Source organism: Stenella coeruleoalba (genome assembly GCF_951394435.1).
Source record: "Stenella coeruleoalba genome assembly, chromosome: 19".
Lineage (NCBI taxonomy): Eukaryota > Metazoa > Chordata > Mammalia > Artiodactyla > Delphinidae > Stenella > Stenella coeruleoalba.
In genome coordinates this window covers 36,522,333-36,543,832 of record NC_137165.1, presented here as the reverse complement: position 1 = coordinate 36,543,832, position 21,500 = coordinate 36,522,333, and the positions used below count along the sequence as shown (strand labels likewise).

General features: G+C 50.7%; 1 protein-coding gene across 1 annotated transcript; it reads left to right on the top strand.

Moving 5' to 3' along the window:
• Positions 1-543: 543 nt before the first annotated feature.
• WFIKKN2 (WAP, follistatin/kazal, immunoglobulin, kunitz and netrin domain containing 2) lies at positions 544-5,239 on the top strand. The gene is made up of 2 exons (XM_079904639.1): positions 544-946; positions 3,521-5,239. The coding sequence occupies exons 1-2, from the start codon at positions 743-745 to the stop codon at positions 5,039-5,041; spliced, it is 1,725 nt and encodes a 574-aa protein (XP_079760765.1). The 5' UTR covers positions 544-742; the 3' UTR covers positions 5,042-5,239.
• The last annotated feature ends 16,261 nt before the right edge of the window (positions 5,240-21,500 follow it).

Sequence of the window (21,500 nt, the reverse complement as noted above, 5' to 3'; positions counted from 1 at the left end):
GCTTACACAGCACACAGGCTGCTCAGGCCCGCCCTGGAATGGCCGTGAACTTGTTGTTTTTCCACGTCATTTGCTCTCAGATGCACTATCGGGCCGGCGATGCTAACCCTGCGGCTGCAGGTCCCTCCTTGTAACAAGCGAGTGTGTGTTCTTCGGAGGTGGCCCAGGGGAGGAGGGGGCCCGGCCAAGAGGTAGGGGGAGGGGAAGCACGCCTCCTGGTGCAGTACAGTGAGCTTGCGTGTCCCGGAGCCAGCTCCCCCAAAGCACATGCCATTTCTGGCCCCTGAAGGGGTTAAAGGCCTCCTGGAGTCAAAAACAAGCAGGTGTCCCACCGTGCCAGATACGCCGCCTAAACTGCTTCCAGCTTTTTTTTCCTCTTCTGCAACAAGTCTGTGATCAGCCCCAGGACAGAGGAGCCGGCAGCCTGCCTGTGACAGGCGTCAGGTTAGCTTGCTCCCAGTCGGGTGGCGCGCCCAGGACGTAAATCCAGGCTCTGGCCCCCGTGCAGCTTCTCTCCCTGCACACTCCGGAGAGGGAGCCCCCTTCATCTGAGGCTGCACAGCCCGGCGGGCTCCACAGACCTGGTGGAGGCAGCCTCGGCAGCCACAGCCCTAGCAGCGGCGAGGAGGCCCGCTGGGGTGGGCAGGGCAGGTGTCGGCAGCCCCCCGAACAGCACAAGGCCCTGGGGGCCCCAGCCCTGGCGCCGTCTCAGGGGAGGTCTCTGGGCGCCGCAGACCCCACCATGCGGGCCCCGGGGTGCTGCTGTTCCCGGTCCTGCTGGGGACAGATGGCAGCGCTGCTGCTGCTGCTGCTGGGGGCGCCCCCGCGAGGCCTGGCACTGCCGCCCATCCGATACTCTCACGCTGGTATCTGCCCCAACGACATGAACCCCAACCTCTGGGTGGATGCCCAGAGCACCTGCAAGCGGGAGTGTGAGACGGACCAGGTGAGTGTGAATCCGGAAGCCTGAGATAGGCCACGTGGTCTTGTTAGCGAGGGAGAGTGGGAGCTGGGTGGTGGGAACGACTTGGAACGTGAAGGAGCCCAGCCCCGGGCCACATGGAGATAAACAGGGTGTGATGTCTGTCTAACTTCGATGCCTGGAAGAAGAGGTGGGCGTGGTGTCAGAGTTTCTCAGGGGCTGGGAATCTTCGGATTCCTGGTCTCATGTCTGCGGAGGGCTGCTCTGAGCCAGCACTATGCCAGACACATCAGAGAGACTGGTGTGACCCACCCGCGGCCTGTCGACAGGTGAGAGTGGAACTCAGGACCCCCAATAGGCAGCGCAAGGCTCCATGGCCAGGGAGGGGAGGGTGGGCCTGCACCCCGCAGCCATCTGACCACAGAGCTGAGGCTTCATCTGGCCTCTGGGCCACTTCCCCGGGGGTTTGGACCCTGACCCTTAGATCAGAGCAGGCTGATGGGGAGGGTGGGCAGGAGTGGATCTGAACAGACTCTCTGGGTGTCCGTAGGGGGCACGTAGACCAGGTTTCAACCTGCCAAATCCCTCGCGCCTCCCAGCACTCAGGGCAGGCCTGGTTCTAGGGCAATTCCCTCCCAGCTCCTGAGCCCGAGGGCTGTTCCCGTCACTTCCCCATGGGGTGAAGCTCCTGCTGGTACCTGACGCCCGCCTGGGCAGAGATGCGTCCTGCCAGTCTGGCAGCTCCTGGGGCTCGGGCTGGGTTGGTCATCCCCAGGGACCATGGGAGACCATGATGCTCCGTCTGCCGAATGCATGTAACCTACGAGAGCATAGGCTGGCCCTGGGGAGAGCGGCCTGTCCCTCACAGTGCCCACGGGACGATCCAGGCCTCTCACTGGCAGGGAGCAGCGGCGGAGCCGAGGGAAAGGAAGGTAAGGACTAGGGAGGGGGGAGCGTCCCCATCCGGCTGAGGTCGTGCTGTTCGTTGGCCACGTTTGCGGGCAAGGCTGTTCCACTGGCACAGGCTGGCCTGATAAATCAGGTGCGGCTCAGAGACAGTGAGACTCTGGCTGATGCTGTGTGTCTTGGGGAGGAGGCACCTCCATGGGGCTGGGGATATGGACAGCCTACGGGTATGTTCTGAGCCCTTAAGCAAAAACTGTTCTAAAAATTCCCTCCAGGTTTTCTGTGCCCAGAAATACCTTCCCCTGGTCCCCAGAGACCCAGGCTTTCCTGGACCTCTGAGTCCTGAAGGAGCTTCCGGGGCCAGAGTCTTTAAGGAATTGAAGGGCCCTCCGGCAAGGAGCAGGTTCTCTGCTCCTCAGCCCCCTCTTCCTCTCCCCCTCTCGCCGGGTCCCTCTCCCGCAGACCTCAGCTCTGAGATCTGTCCATCCCTGTCCCAGAGCCTCCCTGGTGTGGCCTAGAAGCCTATGCCAAGCAAGGGCTGCAAAACAAAGTCCCCATTCTGAGCCGAGAGGGGAAAACAGTAAACAAGTCGGGCAGGCGGGCTCCACGTAGCCCTTAGTTGATGTGGAATGTCGCAGGGGCTGAAGGGAAAGTTGGAGCCGCACGAGGCCAGCCCTGGTGGTGAGCGGCTCCCAGAGCCACGAGCAGGGCTCAGGATTAGGGGCACTGCCCACATCCCAGCGAAAACACCACGTGAAATCCTTGTTTGTGTCGGCCCCAGAGCGTGTTGCTAATTTTGAGGAATTAAACTAATGCCGTACGTGGCTCCACAGAGAATCAGAGGGAATTACACAGCCTGGCAAGTCCATGCTGATGGCCTTGCTGACCTTTGCCACACAAAGGGACTTTTTTCCCCCGTGGATTTCCCCGTGCAATGTCCCACAGGTTGGAACTGGCACAGCTCACGGTGGCCAGACCTGGTGTCCTGGGCCTGTCCCGCCTGCCCTTCCTCTAGGCTTTGGATGAACATGGGCCAGCATCAGAGCTGCCGTTCCTGATGTGTATGTGGACGGCCTTGAAGAGCTGTCCCCGTGGTGTCCGACTTTTCCCTCTTAGCATTTGGCCAGGGCATCCCCATTGGAAGAGACAAAAAAAGGCAGGCTCGTCTGTTCCAGTCGACACCTCACGGCGGTAACGATAGGATGTAGAAGAAAAATACCTCATCAGAGTCCCATCCACCTGGAGCTTGAAGCCCTTTCCCACCACTTCCCAGCTCTGTGGACTTGAGCGGCTCCTCTCTTAGTCTCTGCATCCTCATCTCATCTCATGGTAGTAGGAAGACTTTCCCTCTTACAGTATGTGACCTTCCTCTTCCCACACTGCTAGCTGTGTGACCTCGGGCAAGTTACCTAGTCTCTCTGTACCTCAGTTATCATTACCTGTGAAGTGAGAATGATGGTTGTACCCATTGTGATGAGCGTTAGATAAGCTGACAGATATAAATGTTCTTAGAAGAAGGCTGGGCAAATAGTGGGTGAATACATTAGCTATTAGTATTATCGAAATGGTTTTCTCATGGTAGGTGAGCATCTATTAGTTCCCTTCCCTGGAGACCATGGGGGAGTGTGGGGGGAAGCCTGTGTTCTCTTCCTTCTCCTTCTTGCTCAGACCTCTCCATCTGGCTCTCCCCAGGAGTGTGAGACCTATGAGAAGTGCTGCCCCAACGTGTGTGGGACCAAGAGCTGTGTGGCGGCCCGCTACATGGACGTGAAGGGGAAGAAGGGCCCCGTGGGCATGCCCAAGGAGGCCACGTGCGACCATTTCATGTGTCTGCAGCAGGGCTCCGAATGTGACATCTGGGACGGCCAGCCCGTGTGCAAGTGCAGAGACCGCTGTGAGAAGGAGCCCAGTTTCACCTGTGCCTCCGACGGCCTCACCTACTATAACCGCTGCTACATGGACGCCGAGGCCTGCTCCAAGGGCATCACACTGGCTGTCGTCACCTGCCGCTATCACTTCACCTGGCCCAACACCAGCCCCCCACCACCCGAAACCACCGTGCATCCCACCACGGCCCCCCCAGAGACCCCTGGGCTGGACACAGCGGCCCCAGCTCTGCTCAACTACCCCGCACACCAGTCCGTCACAGTGGGTGAGACAGTGAGCTTCCTTTGTGATGTGGTGGGCCGGCCCCGGCCCGAGATCACCTGGGAGAAGCAGCTGGAGGATCGGGAGAACGTGGTCATGAGGCCCAACCATGTGCGCGGCAACGTGGTGGTCACCAACATCGCCCAGCTGGTCATCTACAGCGCCCAGCCCCAGGACGCCGGCATCTACACCTGCACGGCCCGCAACGCCGCTGGCGTCCTGCGTGCTGACTTCCCGCTGTCGGTGGTCCGGGGGGGTCGGCCTTCGGCCACCGAGGAGAGCAGCCCGAACGGCACAGCCTTCCCCGCAGCCGAGTGCCTGAAGCCCCCTGACAGTGAGGACTGCGGCGAGGAGCAGACCCGCTGGTACTTCGACGCCCAGGCCAACAGCTGCCTGACCTTCACCTTCGGCCACTGCCACCGCAACCGCAACCACTTTGAGACCTACGAGGCCTGCATGCTGGCCTGCGTGAGCGGGCCGCTGGCCGTGTGCAGCCTGCCCCCCCTGCAGGGGCCCTGCAAGGCCTACGAGCCCCGCTGGGCCTACAACAGCCAGACGGGCCAGTGCCAGTCCTTTGTCTACGGCGGCTGCGAGGGCAACGGCAACAACTTTGAGAGCCGCGAGGCCTGCGAGGAGTCCTGCCCCTTCCCTCGGGGGAACCAGCGCTGCCGGGCCTGCAAGCCAAGGCAGAAGCTCGTCACCAGCTTCTGTCGGAGCGACTTTGTCATCTTGGGCCGAATCTCTGAGCTGACAGAGGAGCCCGACTCAGGTCGCGCCCTGGTGACTGTGGACGAGGTCCTAAAGGATGAGAAGATGGGCCTCAAGTTCCTGGGCCGGGAGCCGCTGGAGGTCACTCTGCTCCACGTGGACTGGACCTGCCCCTGCCCCAACGTGACGGTGGGCGAGACGCCGCTCATCATCATGGGTGAGGTGGACGGCGGCATGGCCATGCTGCGGCCCGACAGCTTCGTGGGGGCCTCGAGCACCCGGCGGGTTCGGAAGCTGCGCGAGGTCATGCACAAGAAAACCTGTGACGTCCTCAAGGAGTTCCCAGGCTTGCAGTGAGGCCCTCCGCCCCTCCCCAGTCCTGTCCCTGACCTTCCTCCATTGACCCATCCCCAGCACCCCTCAGTCAGCAAACTGGGCAAGGTCAGATTAGATGGTCTTAGGCCAGCAGGGGAATGTCAATCAACGCATCCGAAAAAAGCCACCACGTGGACATATATACATTACCTAGTGTAAAACAGACAGCTAGTGGGAAGCAGCCGCATAGCACAGGGAGACCAGCTCTGTGCTTTGTGTCCACCTTAGAGGGGTGGGATAGGGAGGGTGGGAGGGACACGCAAGAGGGAGGAGATATGGGGATATACGTATAGCTGACTCACTTTGTTACACAGCAGAAATTAACACACCATTGTAAAGCAATTATACTCCAATAAAGATGTTAAAAAAAAGAAAAGAAAAGAAAAAAGCCACCCGAGGGTCTTAGATCAACTTCTATTCTTTGAGTTCAATAAAAAGGGGGTGTCTTTTCAGCTGTGGGGGACAAAAGGAGAAGTCAACAGACACCTGCAGGTTATTCCTAACGACCAGTCTGCTCTGGCCTTCTTAGCTTCTCTTGGCTGGCCACTCCCTCCCCTGGCTCTCCCAGCCTCCCTGCCCCTAGCCAGCCTCCCAGCCAGGATTCTAGAGATGGAGGCTGCACGATGGTCACAGGAATAGTGGAATGAATTGGTTTGCAAAAGAAGTACGTGGGATGGAAAGGAGGGTCCAGGAACTGATGAGACAAATTTCCCACAGCCCCCCAGGGCGCTATGAGCAGAAACCACTTCATGGGGGGATTGTGGGAAGTGAGAATCGGGAGGCTTGCCCTGAGTGGAGGCTGCCGGGCAGGTGCCTTTGGGCGGTGGTCAGCCTGTGCTTCGGTGAGGTTGGCCTGGCAGTCTCTGAGGCCACCACAGCACATGTGGTGAAGAGCACGTTTCTCATGTTTCTTCTCCCTTGGCTTTATCGATTGGTTTATTGATTGTTGATTTATTGATTCAGTTCTGTTCAATCCAACTCAGTGGACATTTTCCGGATACTTACTGGGTGCCAGGTGCTAGGACCACAGAGAGATGTTAGTCACTGCCCAGCTCATAGTGAATGTACACAAATGTCCAGACCCCAGGGCTCCCCCAGAAGCAGACCGATGGCTGGCTCTCCCCGCTGTCAAAAATCCCATTTTTAACAGACAGCGTGCTTTCAGCTGCCACTGGCTTCCTTGGACATAAAGCAGATAGAAGCCCCAGGATCTGTTTTGGTGGGAAGAGAAATAAAGGAAGAGGAAAAGCAGGCAGGGAAGGGGGTTGGTGAAGGAATAAGAAAGGAGGGAAGAGGGGAGGCAGGCCTGGGAAGGAAAAGGAATGTTGCTCGATGCTCCCATCTGGTGGTGGCCTTGGGAGCCGCAGGGACCCGGAGAGAGGCTCTAGGTGTGGCCTGGGAGGACCGGTTTGGGTGTGCGGCAGCTTGTTGGTGACCTCTGTTTCTGGACTTCCTGTGCAGGTCTGCCACCACACCACTAGGTAAAGTTTTGGGGAAACCCACCGTCAGCTCTTCCTCTACCCCCATTCCCTCCTCAGCCCTTCATTCTGCCCGTGCCCCTCCATAGCTGAAGAAGGTCTTTGTGGGGCATTTTTGTTTCTTCCTCAAATGTAGGGGGAAAGATACCAATTAAAAGCTCCGAGTATCAACAGCCCTTCTTGTGTGGTTCGTTTGGGCTAATGTGGGCGGGACGGGGGGGTGGGTAGTGTCGTTTCTTTGGCGACCTGGTGGTTGGGGGGGAGCTGGGGGGTGGGGGGGTTAATCTGTCCACCTGGATCCTGTTGAGGTGGTAACGGGACTTCTTACTGTGGCGTCCACCCCAGCTCTGTACTTTAGACGCAGGAGAGCTGAGGCCAGAGAGGCCAGGTAACTCACCCAGGAACACGGGCAGGAAGGCACAGGGTGTAGGCCCAGGTGTTCTGCCTCGTATCTCAGTCCCCTGCCCCATCACAACAGCACGGTGGGCCAGGGCAGACTCCAGACCCCAACGCTGATGGTCAGTTCAGGGGCACGAAGGTGGAAGAGACAGGAGTGGGCAGGGGGCCATGCTGCTGTCCTGCTGTTACTCCCTAGGGGGCCTCTGGGTGAGGCTTGGTCCCAAAGCCCTGGGTGCTCAGAGCACGTGGCTGGGTTCCCAGGCTGAGGCAGCAGCACCCCTCCCCGGAGATGTGCTCAGGAGTTTTCAGCCAGGGCGTGCTCCCAGCTTGTCTGTCCCCTAGGCTGGGAGCCAGCTAAGCACGAGGGACACCTGACCCCTGTCCACTTCCCTGGTCTTCCCGGGCCATAGCCCCAAGAAGGAATCCAGGCCCAGCCCAGCCCAGCCCAGGTCGATCCCTCCTTAGAGATAATTCCCTGCAATAAGGAGGGGCCAGGATGGAGAAGACAAGCTCCTCCCTGAGAGAGAAGAGAGGCCAGAGGAGTGGGAGCTCCTCAAGTCACCACTGGGAAAATGCTGAGCACAGAACTCAAACAAGAAGGTGTGAGCACCAGACGCAGGCCCTGCCCCTCTCAGGTCCAGAACCAGGGAGTAACTCCTTCCCTTCCCTCAGAGGGCGGACACACCGTTGCACCTGCTTCTAGGCTGAGGTGCCCCAATAAGTGGCACATCACCTTAGAGCCCGAGGGGGCAAGCGTCCACGTGCCAGCACCCGTCACCTCCCCTCTTCCCTCCACTTGCATAGACGTGGGGCTGAGCCCTGTGACTGCCGGGCGGAGGTGTGAGAGGCTCAGGGGATCTGACCTCAGGCACTGGCCACACACAGCTGCAGACCTGGGGTCCCTGTCACACTCCATCCCCCAGCTTGGCAGGGTGGGAAGGCCCAGCCTGTGGAGTCAGACACACCTAGGGCTGAACTTGGGCTCTGACACGTATCTGCCGTCTCTCTGAGCCTCAGTTTCCTCATCTGTAAGACAGAGCAGTTCATGGAGACTTGAGGTGCTCGACCCTATTAACTGTGTCTAACTGAAAAGCCTAGGAAACAGAACCTGGCACAGATGGCTGCCCCTGGGCCCCCTCTGCGCCCTCAGCAGCTCCCTGGCTGAGAGCAGGCCCCCAGGACTGCTCTCCTCCCCTCGCCCTTCCATCCAGACCTCAGGTTTCACAGGCTCCGTGACCACGCAGCTTCAAATGTTGTATTCTGCTGCTCGGAATACATCCCAAACTGACCACCCCGCATAGGTTGATTTGGGATTTGGAAAACATGGGTACTTGGGGAAAGGGTGATATAGTATCAGTGATCGTTGTGGACCTGCCACATGGCGTTTATTTTCTGTCCTTGAAACCAAGTCTGTGCCTCTCTCTGTCACCCAGGCCTTACGTAATAACTGGCTTCTGGGAGGTGCTGAGTGCAGGCTGAACTGAATTCCCAGGGCTTGGTTGCCAGGTGACCTAGGGAGGCCCAGCCTACCCCGTCTGGGAGATTTGGCCCCAGGATATAGGGGGATTGAGCCCTCCTTCAGGTCGAGGTCAGACTCACCTGCTTTCCTGTCGCTGGATGCTCGCTCCTTCCCTGCTCGCATCTGTTGTCTCCCTCTCTCCACCCTCCTCCGCCTCTACCCCAGCTCTCTGCCTTCAGAGGCTCGTTCTGGTGCCGGCTGTCTCCAGACCAGCTCTGAGGCCTCCGCTTGGAGGAGGACAAGACAGGGGCAGGACGGCTTGGCTTTTTCCACCTTCTGAGTCCCCCAGCCCCTCCAGCCTCCTAGGACACACTGCCCCATAGTCTGATGTCACCCCTGGACAGGGGGGCCAGAGAGCAGGGACCAGGGGCGGAACCTGATGAGTGAAGGGGGCGAATAAATACAGCTACATGGCGATTTCCTCAGACTGTGGACTGCGCCCTGTGTCCCACCATCCTGCTATAGGATCAACATTGAGTGGGCGCTTACTGCAGGGCAGATGTCATCTCTTGTCATCTCCGTCATGCCTGTGGGAGACAGAATGCTCTTTTGTAGGTGGGAAAACTGAGGCTAAGGAGACGAGAAGCTTGTCCAAGATCACCCAGCCGCTAAGTGGCAGAGCCGAGATTTGAACCTAAGCAGTCTGACTTCTAGGGTCTTAATGCTCGTGCTATGCTATTTCTCCCAGCATGTCACACACCACACACACACACGCGCGGCTCTGGGCTGGGCAGTGTGGAATCCCATCAGGACCCCAAATGTCTCCAAAGAGCCTGTCTTCCGTCAGCCACATGCACACCACCCCATGCTTCTGAGGTTACGTGTCACATAGTATTTCTGTCACACACGTGAGCAGTCATGGCCCGGATTCCTGAGCCTGCTCATCCTTCGAGACTCAGCTCCTTGGGGAGCCTCCGCTGTGCCCAGGCCGCACACTCTTCTCCAAGTCTCCGTCTCCCTCTGCACTTGCACTGATACCTGGCCAGAGCCACTGCTTAGGGCTCTGGGAGGCCGGTGGGCCCAGCTTGCAGGGACCAGGGGGATTCGCTGGATGAACAAATGGTCCCGGGACCAAGGGCCACGCGGTGCACTGGAGACCACAGGGCTGTGAAGGGCTCCTTTGGGGTCTTCCTTCCTTTTGCCCAGCTCCACTTCTTGATACCGTCTCCTTCTCCTTCCACCTCCCCAAGGAGTCTGAAGTCTCCCTCCTGCTCTGGGAGTGTGTGATTAATACAGGCAGGATGGAGGGCAGGGTTCCTGGGTCCTATTCTTGGCTGTGGCCTCATTCTGGAATGTGCCCTGAGGTCGAGTGACACTCAAGCTGTCGGGAGGAAGGAAGCCTAACCCTCTAGCTAGCGCTGCCCTGAGGGAGCGGGTAGGGCAGGCAGGTGGGCAGTCCACCACCCTCTCCTTCCCGCCTCTCTGCCTCCTATTTCGGGGTTGGGCTGGAGTCTCTGTGTCCCACCCCAGTTAACCCCAGGACGTGAATCTCTGACATCCAGGTCTCCAGCAACACCCTGGACACCCAGACAAGGGGAGAATAGGCTGCATCTCCAATGCTTCCTGGACTGGACCCTCCCAGAGGTAGGGCCTCTTTCCAGCACGTCTGTTGGGGTGAGGTGAGGTACTTGGGTGTGTCTCTTGTCCTTTTCAAGTCTTCAGGATACGGCTAGAGACCTGGCAGGATGCAGATATACCCACCCTGATCATTTGTTTTCTGTCTTGGTGTGAGGGACACACCCAGTTCTGACAGAGGATGGTGACAGTTTTGTCTCCTTTCTGTGTGAACAGCCAGGAAGTAGAGACAGGGCCTGGGGAAGTGGTGAGGAACCCCAGCAGGGGAGGAGCCCAGTGCCAGAAGAGAGCGGATGGGCATTTCAGGGTGAACAACTCTTCTTTTTTTTAAGTTTCCAGGTTCTGCTAATGCTGCTCTCCTGGGACCACATTTGTTTTGGCCGCACCGTGGGGCTTGTGGGATCTCAGTTCCCTGACCAGGGATCAAAGCCAGGCTCCTGGCAGTGAAAGCGCTGAGTCCTAACCACTGGACTGCCAGGGAATTCCCGGGTGTGAACAACTCTGATCAGGCACTTTACAAAATGTTGTCCAGTTTAATCCTCACAACCGTCTCTCAGCTGCATCTTTTACTGTTTCACCGTGTGATAGACCCCACCCTAGGCAGCAATGTTCAGGAGGGCCTTGTTCACAGCACAAGGCGTGACCATAGAGGGTTTCAACAGATACTTGTGGAATGAATGAATGACTGAATGAAGCCAGCCCTACAGACCTTATGGAGGAAGCGATGACCTCAGAGGTATTACTGCCCCTGTTTTACAGATGCTGAATCTGAATCTAAACGTTTAAAGGAAACTTGCCCAAGGTCATAAGGCTAATAAATGGAAGAGCCAGGATTCAGACCTGGGTCTGTCTGACTTTAGTGCCCATATTCTTTCCAGGGTAACATATATATTTTAACCATTTCAGCTGAAGGCTGAGGGCCCCAAATGGCCGTTCCCCGCCTGAACGTCCCTAACCACCTTTTCTAACTGGTCCCTGACCTCCAGGAGTGCCAAGGCTGTACAGAAAGTCACAAAGCTGCACCCTCCAATAGTTAGCATTGAATTCATGTAAGTAAATTCATAGGAAATCAAACGTTTAAATTCAGTTCCTCAGCCCCCCTAGCTATAGTCCAAGTGTCACGTTTCATGTAGACTACCATATTGAACAACACAGACATAGAGTATTTCCAGCATCACAGAAAATTCTGTTGGATAGCCCCGTCACAAAGGATTAAACCGTTAATTCTTGTTTTCTCCGGCAGAGATCTTGTGTAAGGGTGCAGGCCCTGACTCTAGCTCCTGCCCTGCCAAGGGCTCCAGGGATTCCTGTTCCTGGTTTTGGTCTCATGGGTCCTACCGCCACAAGGGCTTTTGGAATTGCCCTACTGTCTCTAGACTCTAATCTCAGCCTCAGAAAAATCCCCTCATCTTTTCTCCCAGAAGGCTTCTGTTAAGCCTTCTTGCAGATAAAGTTCTTGATGGCCTTTCTCAATATCCCAGATTTCCTAAAGAGGTACACAGATGAGTACACACACACCAAGACCCAACAGTTGTGGCACTCAGGGGAAGATGAGTTTACCAAACTTTTAGCTAAGTATGACAGAGAGGGGCTGCTGATGGGAGGGAGACAGTAGGGGTTCCAGGTCAAATCCTCTCATGGCATGGCACAGTGCCCACGACAATTGGGAAAGTGCTCTCACTAGTGGGCCAGGTGATCCCCAGCTCTTCAGAGACGTCTGTGGAAGTGCTGAATAAAGGGCTAAGAATTAGTTTGTTTGTTATGGTCGTTGCTGTCAGAATTGAATTGCATAAGACTTTAAAAAGAGGCACCAGATGTTTTAGGCCTTAAGGCCCCCAAATTTCGCTGGTATACAGGATGAGTGGCCGTGAGGAAAGGCCAGAGTCATGGCGGAGCATGGGCTCTTGAGTCAAACTACCTGGGCTCAAATACTGGCTCTGTGACTTTGGGTAAGTTAACCTCTCGTGCCTCAGCATCTTCATCTGTAAAATGGAATAATAATGGTTTTCATAGTGCCTCTCCAGTCGTAGTCAGCCCTGGGCCTGATTGCTCCAGCTGGTTGGGAATAATTGCTGTTGCACGTTCCCACCTGTGGCTGGAAAGAACCAGGAGATGAGAACAGGCCTCTCTCCTCAAATCTGCTCTTGGACCGCAAAGTAAGAACAGATGCAGTCTCCTTTGCTGACAAAGGAAGAGTCCAGGATAAGGGTAGCCAGAAAGGAGAGAAGCGAGAGGAAGGGAAAGAGAGGCACACACTCTGGGTTGGGTGGTTGGAAGCAAGCGGAGACAAGTGGAGTAATGAGGTAGAGATGGTTCATACCTCCAAGTGTAGAGCTGAGTTCTTTCTTTTAAATTTTTATTTTATTATATTTTTATTTTTGGCTGTGTTGGGTCTTCGTTGCTGCACGCGGGCTTTCTCTAGTTGCAGCGAGCAGGCACTGCTCTTCGTTGCTGTGCGTGGGCTTATTGCGGTGGCTTCTCTTGTGGTGGAGCATGGGCTCTAGGTGCGCAGGCTTCAGTAGTTGTGGCACACGGGCTCAGTAAGTAGTTGTGGCGCGAGGGCTCAGTAGTTGTGGCGCACAGGCTTAGTTGCTCCGCGGCATGTGGGATCTTCCTAGACCAGGGCTCAAACCCATGTCCCCTGAGTTGGCGACTGCGCCACCAGGGAAGTCCCTGGAGCTGAGTTCTTACCCTTTATTTCAAGCACCACTCCCCATCTCAATGCACCAAAAAGGCCAACAGAATAACAGGGGAAACAGCCTCAGAGTTTTGGTGTGACCAGTAACTCAGACTCAAAGTAATCCTCTCAGTCATCACAACCAACAATTTCACCCTGTGACCCTAATAAGAGGAAAAGCTGGTGTTCACGGATGAGCGGAATGCAGCTTCCGTGAGACTTCCACAGATGGCGACCCATCCCCATCTCAGGCCTCATGGAAGATACCCACTCTTTACCACCTAGATGCCCTGATGGCAGGGTTCATAATTTTCATTACTAATAGCCTGCAGCACCTAATATGCGCTCAACATACACTACCTCATTGACTATTTACACACCTGTGGTGTGTATGTCATGTCATTCACCTCCACTTAATATTCTCTCCATTTCAGAGATGATGAAACTGAGGCTCAGAGAGATTGAATAATTTGCCCAAGGCCCCTGGCCAAGCAGGAATCCAAGCTCAGGTTGGTCTATGTGACTCCAAAGCCCATGTATTTAACCACATGTATAAGATATTCCACCACAGATTCAAGAACAGTGAAGTACAGTTTTCTCTTTTGCTTCCTCCTTTCTCCCTGCTGATCCACCAGAAAGTTTCACTGCGTAGAATTCTTATGAAGAGGCATGTTTAAGGCCAGCTGACCTCCCCTAAATATGCTGATCACATGCCCTTAAGGCTAACCACAGGCCGAGAGACAGAAGAGATGGGGATGCAAGCCCCTCTCACAGGAGAGTCGAGAGAGGTCAGGTTATCCCCCGTGGGGAAGAGGATTACGCTCAAGGCTTCGTATCCCTTACACGGTCCTCACACTCAATGTAACAAGCAGGCTTTCTCAGATAAGAAATCTGAGGCTGAATACGTTTAACGGGGCACAGCTACACGAGGGTGCGTTTGGGATTCAATTCGAAGTCTGACCCCAAGGCCCATACTCTTTTCCTGTACAGAGTTACCAGGAGTAATTTTACTTGGAGGCTTAATGAAACCCCTGCACTGCTATAGAACATTCTTGCTTAGCTCTTAGCAGTTACTAAGGAGTCTGGAGACAAACTCGTGGTGCCTAGACCTCTATCCCTACTGGTGAAGTTGGGGTGAGACAGGGATCAGACACTGATGTTTTCTGTTCCAATGCAGGATCCACGTTTCATAAAGAACAGCGATGCTCTCTCTGAACAGTCCCAGGTCACGTGAAGGGGCTTGGCCAGCCTGTGGCAGTATTTTCAGTAGATGACAGAGTGCTCAGCCGCAAGGGAAACTTAGAGGAGACTCTAGAAAAGCATTGCTCAGGGAAAGTGACCCAGGGGAAAAGGTATTTGTGGCTGTCAATTTCTCGCTTAGATGTTACAAAGCTTCCCTGCCAAAGTCCTTTTTTTGATTTATGCTCAAACTGGAAGATATTATAAGCATCGAAAAAGCCAAACTGGAAAGCCGAACAGCTGAGCTCTGAAAAGATAGTAACCTCGGCCAGAAGTAGAATGTGGTGATGGGTACCGCAAGTGGGAGTGAGCTGTGGGTGTCTGAATTTCTGCAGTGAACACACACACACAGATTCCACCGACACCGACTTCTGGAAGGGCACCATCTGCTGTGAACCCTGATAATTACAAAAACAGAAAGAGGTTTTGTCTCTAAAGGTAGGAAAACAAATGAGATGACCCCTAGAGGGAGCTTCTAGCCTGAGGAGGTTTTTAAGATAAGCATTTAAACGGAAACTGGGATAGGAACTGGAGCTGCCCCTCCTGTACTTCCCCTCCCTCACTACCACTGCTTCTTCCTTGGAATTCTTCCCTGACCTCCTCATCCCACCCCTGGGTCTCACGAATAAAGAAATTCTAAACCACCTCTCTTTCACAATATTTCTGTTCAGAGCTTGGAGCAATGAAAAAAAAATTACAATGTCCAAAGTCAAAGGCAGCTTTTCCTGCGAGTGATGGACTGGAAGCAGGGACAGATTTCCTCTGCTTTTTTTTTTTTCCTAAGAGTTATAGCACTAAGTCTTCCACTGTGGACACGTCAGACGAAGAAAAAGAACCAGGACCAAGTTTTTCCTCCACGGCAGCGGGGAATTTGAGAGAGCCCATGCTTCCCCAGGTGACCCATTCTTCATAACTTGATTACTCCTCCCCAGTCTAGAACCCCTCATGTGGACATGATCTCTCCCTCTCTTTGTTCATACCTCCATATTCTCCTGTGTATGATTATTTCGGTGTGTGTTATCGTTTGCTAGAGTGTAAGCCATTGGAAAGGTCCTAAAGGTTTATATACGTCATCACCAGCTCCTAACCTAGTAGATGGTCAATAAATGTGTTAAGGGGTGAACACAGGGGCTGTTGTAAATGCTACCTCACTTTGTTTGATACAATTTAGGGACTTGAATGGAATCTGACCCTCGAGTCAACCTGACCATTTTGCTATCTAGCATAAGGACTAGTAAAGCCCAGGACCAAAGACTTCAGGTGCGTGAAATGTCTCGAGTTACTTCTCAGAGAATCTGAGCACCCAGACAGCAGTAGGAAATGGGTACATAAAACTAGCCCATGACCTGCAAACTCCTATAACCCACTCCCCATGGTGTTTCTGCAGCATATTTCCCTTTCCTAACTGTGCCGGGCAAAGGCTGATATTAACACAATTTTGGGGTTGCTGAGCAAACGACCACTTACAGGGCCAGGCTAGGTGTGTGGGGAGGGAAATGACACAAAGTGCAGTTTATAGATACTGTCTCCTACGTAATCAGGTGTGGTTCTTTCATAAAGCCTTCCTACGGAGGTCAAAGGAGCAGTGTAATGGTTAAGGATCGTGGACTTTGGAAACAGAATCCCACGATGCAAATCCTGACTCTACTGGGGGTAACTATGTCACCAACCCTGCTTCCCTCTGTACATGAGGGAAATAGCATAACCTTCCGAGGCTTCTTATGAAATTTAAGTGAGCTAAAATGTACAAATGCTTAGAACAGTATTTTGCACACAGTACATACTATGAAATGTTGACGATTATTATTGAGCTTCCGAGGTTGGTTATTGCCTCTGGACTCCACAAGACTTTTGATAATATTAAAATCATCGTCATTCAGATAGATAGCATGTAAGGTACTGGTGCAGCTACCTACCCACTGTCAAAGCCTGGAAGAAAACTCATAATCATCAGGAAAGTGTGGTGTGCCTGGACTAGGAAACTTGTCCTGTGTCTCCAAACTTCTGCAAAGCATCCAACACGGGAAACGATCTCCAGGATGAGTTCCACGGCTCACACACACAGGCTCCCTCCTCTACCCTTCTTTCGCCTTTCCCACACGTGAAGGAAGGGCAGATAGAGGAGACATACCCTAATCTCCTTTCTACCTGCTACCAGACTCTTCTCCTCTGGTAGAGGCTCTTGGGGAGATAAGGTCTTACCTTTGTCTCTCTATTCCTTTTATACAGAACCCGAAAAGTTCCTTGAACTTTCGTGGCTCGGATAATAAACAAGAGTCTCCTTCCAAAAAACATTTCTTCCTAAATTACAAAAAAAAAAAAAAAAACGTTTCCTGCCTTTCTTCCAATCTATTTTTCCAACCTATTGTAAGATTCAAAAAGATGAAATTTCTCCAGGCAAACCCCTTTATAGCCTTGTGAAAACCGGGTTGTTCTCAAAGTCTTTAGTTAAAGGGCCTCTGGTGACACCTTAGTTTCTAGAAAGGCTGCCCAGGGATTGCAACTATCTTAAGCATTGGATTGAAATGGTTTAGGGATCCCCATCATGTTTCCTGAAAATAGAAAGGAGTTAGCAGAAAGTAAGTCACAAAGACTCTATAGAGCTTTAAAATGAATTGGGACTTCCCTGGCAGTCCTGTGGTTAAGACTCCACGCTTCCACTGCAGGGGGCGCGGGATCGATCCCCGGTTCAGCGGTGTGGCCAAAAAAAAATGAACGGCAGGTAGTTTACAAAAGAAGGAGTGTTCTTTTTTAAGAAAAGAGTTCTGAGGTCAGTAGGCGGATCTGGATTATCAGTGAACAGATATGATCATTACAAAACAAATCAAAATCCAACCTTCATCCTTACTAGAAATGAACCCATGGATGGTGGAAGGGTGGCCAGGAAAAGCCATCTGAAAGGAGTACCTGCATTTAGTTCCAAACAGAAAAAGGAACTGTGCCTAGAACTACTGAACCCGTGTCACAGGGTATCTGGACTCTGAATTAAAAGAGACAGTTTTAGGGTCCTATGATTCCACTTCTTAAACCACACTCATAGAAGGAGTATCCAGTGTTCATATCAGCACCCAGTAGTCATCAGTTTATACCCATCTGCTTGAAACCAAGCTAGGTGGATACCGTGTCTACGCTTGTCCTATTTCTTTCTAGCCTAAAGGAAGTACAAAATTGTTTTGAATTAGAATGTAGTTTGGGGAAATATCACAACCTAGCTTTCACGCTCCAAAGGAGGCTATGGTGTCATATTCTCCCAGCTCTCTCCACAGCACTAAGGAAGGAAGAGAAAAGGAGACTCAGGAGCTGTCAAAGGGCATGTGGAGAACCAGTTTTTAAAAATAGCTGCAACCTGGTGGTTGGGAACGAAGTTTATGTTTGACTTTCACATTTAGTACAAAAAAAAAACACATAAAAGCAATGTCTAGCTTATTCTGTAAATGTGGTTTTTCCACAATTATTTTTGAAACACTTGAGGGTATAGACAGAAGGGATGCGACCCACAGTATATGCCAAGGTTTGTCTAAAAATATTTTACACCTGTTCTCTGTTCTGCACGCTGGTCATATTTTATCAGTGAAGTAAAGTGCTCATAATGCCAGACGAGGAATGTGTTTTTCCTTCCAAGTCCTCAATGTTTTTCCCTCCTGTAAAGCAAACCTCCTTTTCTACCTGCACTAAAATAAAGCTAGAACCATTACCCACATGACACGTCTACCACCAGAGCTACATTTCAACTCCTATTCCTGAGCAGTACTGTTTAGGAACAACCATTTCAATACTTTTCACAGCAGTGTGGACACTTTAGCAAACATTTTTGGCTGCCCCCAAAAGGAACGTCAACTCGTATACTGGGTTTAAATCAACTTGCTGATTGTATAAAAAAGAATGCTGAAACACTGGTTTCCCTATCAGTGACTTAAAACTAGAAAACAAACTCAGTGGTATTTATTACTGAAACATGAATAGAATAGCTTTTACGATATTACTGTAAAATTTTTATTTAATTCTCTGTTGATGCAAATAATAGACTGGACAACAAAATGTTGACTATAATAAAGACAGTTATGGTCTTCATTTACTTTTTTGATTTCAAAGGGCAACACAACAAATATGGACCTCGTGGCTTCTAGATACTGTAAGCCCCTAAGAACACATTACAATTCTTCACAGCAAGGTGACGGCTTCCTCAAAACTCTGTCAGGAAGTGTACTGATATCACTGTACTTACTTTGCAGATGAAGAAACGGAGCCATCTGAGTCAAATTACTTAATACACTTAAGGAAGGAATTAGACCCATAATTTCCAATAGCCTCCAGACACGAGCTGCTTCCCAATGTTTTTTTTCCAAGGTTTGCCTAATTGTAAGATGATCTCAAAGCTCCACTTACAGACTGTATGTATGAAGCACGTGTTCGAAAATAGAAATCTTAAAACTCAAATACTGAGAAATGGTTAGTAGAGGTTTACTATTCACAAGTCAAATACCATTACTGACAAGACTTTTAGCCTAATCTAAACCTCCAAAAGCCCATCTAGTGGTTCAGCAATATTTGGTCCAATCAAATTCTAACTAACCCAAAATCAAAATAGTAGGCACTTAGTATAACAAGATTTAATCCATATAGAAACTACAGAAATTCTTCTGAGCTTTTTTTTTAAATTAATTGATTTTTTAAAATTTATTTTATTTTTGGCTGTGTTGGGTCTTCGTTGCTGTGCGGGCTTTCTCTAGTTGTGGTGAGCGGGGGCTACTCTTCGGTGAGGTGCACGGGCTTCTCATTGCGGTGGTTTCTCTTGTTGCAGAGCACGGGCTCTAGGCGCGCAGGCTTCAGTAGTTGTGGCTTGTGGGCTCTAGAGCGCAGGCTCAGTAGTTGTGGCGCACGGGCTTGGTTGCTCCGCGGCATGTGGGATCTTTCCGGACCAGGGATCGAACCCATGTCCCCTGGCATTGGCAGGCGGATCCTTAACCACTGTTCCACCAGGGAAGTCCCTTCTGAGCTATTTTTAAACTGAGTTTTGTTTATTGTGCAGTTTAAACATGTTCAAAACTAACAGCAACAATAAAGGGAATATAAGTTCATTCATAATAGCACATGCTTCTAAAATGTGACCACTTCTTATTTTAAACCAAAATATATTGATCTTTTTTAAGGTCTTTCAGAATCAGTTTGAAATAAGAGGTCATTTGGTTTCCTTAAGGCTTAAAAATAAAAGCAAAAAGACTAGTTATCACAACATCTATACATATAGAAATCGTGAATTACCAAGGTGTGCCTTAAGATCGTTTTTCAAAGTAACTTAAATCATACGAACTGGAAACACATTGTTGAAGACTGTTTTGATAGTTGACTTGGCCTTTCCTTACATCGTTTATCAACAGCACAGGTAAGGAAAGTGTGTGAAAATAGCTCCAGGAGGTCAATGTTTACAATTTTACTTAGAAGTAATAGGGCCACTGAATCTACAGCTCTTACTCAATCTGAAGGAATCACCCAGTGGTTCCAGCATAAGAGAAGTAATCAACACAGTTGAATTAAGGAAATCAACAAAATCAGAGCATTCGTAGGACTTAATGATTTCTAAAAACATTTCCAGATAGCCTGTAACTACAGTTTGTGGCCACTGGAAATACAAAGCATCTCTCTCAAAACATCATGACTGGAGAATGGCTAAGAGCCTCCCGCTAGACTCTTCTCGTTAACACTCTTGTAGAGAGATTCTACAAGTCATGTGGCTAATACATCAAATGTGGTCTTATTCCCCTGACTTCAAATTAGAGGAGCGACCAGTTGGAGGGAACAAAGCATAGAACTTAAGACCAAGAACTCTGGAACCAGACTGAGTTCGAATCCCAACTCTACCACTTACTGGCCATGAAATATCAAGCCGTGTCTCGGCCCCTCTTCTGTAAACTGGGTTAGAACTGTGCATGGCAGATAGTAAAAGATATATAAGGATTTAACTGAATGATTTAAAACATTAAAAAAGTACAAGTGTTGTACTAATTTTCCAACTGTATGCACACAGATATTGGTCCTAGGTCCTTTATTCCCTAGGTCCGCCAGGGAATTCCCGGTCCTAGGTCCTTTAAACATGAAGATACATTCCTGTGGGAGTTCCCTGGTGGTCTGGTGGTTAGGATTTGGAAGCCGTGGCCCAGGTTCAGTCCCTGGTCGGGGAACTGAGATCCCACAAGCCGTGTGGCACAGTCAAAAAAATATATAATAAAAAAATAAAACATAATTAAGAAAAAAACCCGACGATATCTTCCTACTATAACAAAAAAACTGAAAAACTCTGATCTAAAGTGACCTCCTGGGCCAAATGGATTAAAGCATCAGCTGACTGACACACTATAACGGGTTTTATTAAGCAACGGCAATTTTACAAACTTGTCTTCTAATAAGGTTTTTCCCGTCTTATCTGATCTTGTCCTAGAGTACTGTTATCCTGCTTCTGACACATGCATGTATTCTAGGCAAGGAAATATATTGGATATGCCATACCTATGCTATTTTCTGTTTGTGTAGGAAGGTCTCCAACCAGCATTTTACTTCATTAGTTTAAGTTATGTGCAGAAAGAGGTACAGTTGACCCTTGAACTGTGTGGGTCCACTTATATGTGGATTTTTTTCAGTAGCACGTACTATAATACTACATGATCTGTGGTTGGTGGAATCCTCAATGCAGAACCGCAGGTATGGAGGGCTGACTGTAAGTTACACATGGATTTTCCGCTGAGTGGAGGGTGGGTGCCCCTCCTAACCTCCGTGCTGTTCAAGGCTCAACTGTACTTTATTTTCTCTGTATGTTACACTGACTTATTTTAAAATAAGTCTTGAAGATTTGTTAGATTAAATCTCTCAGTTAAAATGTGGGTACATAGGAGAAGGATATTAACACCAATACACATTAGAAAAACACTTTAAATTCAGAACAACTTTAGTTTCACCTTCAAAAACTAAGAAGTTGATCACAGTAAACAGTGTTATCTTTAAGGAGGCATTTTGACTCGAGGTCTACATTTGCCATCTAATATAGGTTAAAGTTATTAAAAGGAGATCTAACAATACACCTGATTTTAGAAGATGGGAAACAAAGGGACACCAGGATAGGGCCATTCAGAGGCTGCCACAGTATCTATAGGTATAGAAGACAAAAAAATGGAAAAACACCTTTAAGATAACTAACTTATCAAAATTGTAAACTAAAAGTCTCCACACAGAGGGTCAAAAGTGTGATGACAGTGGGGGAAAAAAGACTTGGGACTAAGGTGTAAACTTTTCTAAGGTTTTCTAAGGGGTGCTAGGAAACCAATGAAGATAAAATTGAGTTAACTTTTTCAGCACCAAACCAACATATGTACCAATATTTAATTTCCCTAAGATTTTTTTTTGCCAGTACACACATCCCCAAGATCTGATATTCATACTTACATTAAGCTCAATTATTTAAAATCTGAATATATGTATTAGTGTTCCAGATTGTTACAAATTCTATTGTGTATCTATTGGCCAGTTTTGCCTTTTGATTTTTAGAAAAAGTTAACTTGAGCC

What these genes read in the sequence shown, in the direction of transcription:
- WFIKKN2 (XM_079904639.1), top strand. Translation starts at nt 743, where the DNA reads ATGCGGGCCCCGGGGTGCTGCTGTTCCCGGTCCTGCTGGGGACAGATG. An exon ending in GGGAGTGTGAGACGGACCAG is followed by an intron (nt 947 to 3,520) that starts GTGAGTGTGAAT and finishes GGCTCTCCCCAG; the next exon opens with GAGTGTGAGACCTATGAGAA.